Source organism: Triticum aestivum, chromosome 5B (genome assembly GCF_018294505.1).
Source record: "Triticum aestivum cultivar Chinese Spring chromosome 5B, IWGSC CS RefSeq v2.1, whole genome shotgun sequence".
Taxonomy (NCBI): Eukaryota; Viridiplantae; Streptophyta; class Magnoliopsida; order Poales; family Poaceae; genus Triticum; species Triticum aestivum.
In genome coordinates this window covers 570,495,435-570,497,478 of record NC_057807.1, presented here as the reverse complement: position 1 = coordinate 570,497,478, position 2,044 = coordinate 570,495,435, and the positions used below count along the sequence as shown (strand labels likewise).

Below are 2,044 nucleotides of genomic sequence, written 5' to 3'. Positions count from 1 at the left end.
TTTGAATCCTGTCACCTTGATGTGGTATTCACACAATGGGGCCGAAGTGCAAAGCCCCGTAGCCTATCCGCGGTCGGGAAGGCAGGCGAAAAGCGCACACAAAATAAAAAGAAAGCTAAAAAGCTTATTTTGCAATCCATTATCTTTGGTATTCTTCTATATTTAGATCATATTATACAGCTATTTCACAGGTTTTATTTACATACCTCAGTCATGTTATTTGTCTAGCCTTCAATCAGAATAGCCTCTCCACCGGTTCCGAAGATTCTTTCGGCATCAATGTGCTTTTGGAATCTTCCTATGAAACAAATAACATTCTGGAACAGTTTAGGACAGAACAGGCCTCAGTAGAAAGCGAGCTTTTTTCGCGTATAGCCACCTCAAAGCACAATTAGCGCACGGGCTGCCCCCTCAACTCAACCCTGACGAGTACGCAAACTTGGTCAGGGAGCATTTAGATGGTGCAGTTAGTATTGACCACTACCGCCAAGTCCATAATTCAAAAATTGATGAAGTCCACATAATGGAGCTCAAAAGCCGATTACCAAATCTACTTTTTTAGCATCTTGAAACCGCACATAAGAAATATTCTGAATGAATCACCTTACAATAACATACGAGAGACAGCTTTCTATTTTGTCGAACAACAAGTCGAACTCAATGAACAATTCCATTCAAAGGAATGTTCTAGAGTTTTATCCACTATATTCGCGATATTTAAAAAAAAGGAAGAAATTCTTCACGATTTCTAGAGTTCCGGGATTACTTCACTGATATCGATTTTCGCCTAAGCACGGCCTCTAGGTTAGTTCAAAGTGTAATACAACAAACTATCGATACACCAAAAACGAGTCAAGATTAATACATAAAATGGAGACATCGTGGATTACCCAAATTGGGACGATGATAGGACATTTCACTTTCTTTCGCAATATTTCTGATCATGACTCAACCACTAGGAAAGGGGATTGCTTACTCTCAGCCACGTTTTCGCTTATGCTTAGTCAAGTGAGGATTCCATTCGAAGTAACGTAACAAGAGCACCATCTTCAAAACTTCTCGGGATCCGGAGTTTTTCGATAAAAGGTCCCATCCTTCAATATCATGATTGGGTCAACCAGGCCAGATCATAAGTGAAATAGTTTGATCGGGTCAACCAGGTTAGGCCCGATCATGAGTGAATAGAAAATAGAAAACGTACATAGCTGTTCCAGCGGAAATACTTTGTTTAATTCTACCACTTCTACTAGGAGTAGCCTTTTTAGTGCTAGCTGAACGTAAAGTAATGGCTTTTGTGCAACGTCGAAAGGGTCCTGATGTAGTGGGATCGTTCGGATTGTTACAACCTCTAGCAGATGGTTTGAAATTGATTCTAAAAGAACCTATTTCACCAAGTAGTGCTAGTTTCTCCCTTTTTAGAATGGCTCCAGTGGCTACATTTATGTTAAGTCTGGTCGCTTGGGCCGTTGTACCTTTTGATTATGGTATGGTATTGTCAGATCCGAACATAGGGCTACTTTATTTGTTTGCCATATCTTCGCTAGGTGTTTATGGAATAATTATAGCAGGTTGGTCTAGTAAGATGGGGGGCGTCCGTTCGGTCGCCTATGATATACAGACCAATTGGTCAAAAATGGGTTTGTGCCGCAGGTGTTGAACGATCTACTCTACACAGGTGTGGGCTTACACGGCTAGGGCTCATAAACCCTTTCTTTCATTCATCAAGGGGTCGATCACTTTTCCGGGCCGGGATCGAGAAGTGGAAGTCATAAAAAAGAGATGTTTCTCTTCGCACCTCATATCAAGAGGAAAGGTAGCTTGTCAAGCTGGTCTCACTATTGGAAATTCTAGCTTTTTTTTCACCGGCTCTTCTTCTTTGTCAACACTACTAAGGACCTGACGGTTCGCCTACTTGATGGATGAAAGAACATGAGAAAGGGTTCTAAAATAAAAGGCTAGAAAGTCTACTACAGTACAGTCAAAGTCAGCGGCTGAGTTTGCCTAGCCTCGCCTACTCATTTTTGTACGCGAGCGAGTTAGCGAA

At 41.5% G+C, this 2,044-nt stretch overlaps 1 protein-coding gene across 1 annotated transcript; it reads left to right on the top strand.

Annotated features, from left to right (window-relative positions):
• Nucleotides 1-1,166: 1,166 nt before the first annotated feature.
• Nucleotides 1,167-1,672, top strand: LOC123116957 (NADH-ubiquinone oxidoreductase chain 1-like). The gene has a single exon (XM_044537821.1). The coding sequence runs from the start codon at nt 1,286-1,288 to the stop codon at nt 1,655-1,657; it is 372 nt and encodes a 123-aa protein (XP_044393756.1). The 5' UTR covers nt 1,167-1,285; the 3' UTR covers nt 1,658-1,672.
• Nucleotides 1,673-2,044: the final 372 nt, after the last annotated feature.

Excerpts from the sequence above, each read along its gene's own strand:
- LOC123116957 (XM_044537821.1), top strand. The coding sequence starts at position 1,286 with ATGGCTTTTGTGCAACGTCGAAAGGGTCCTGATGTAGTGGGATCGTTC.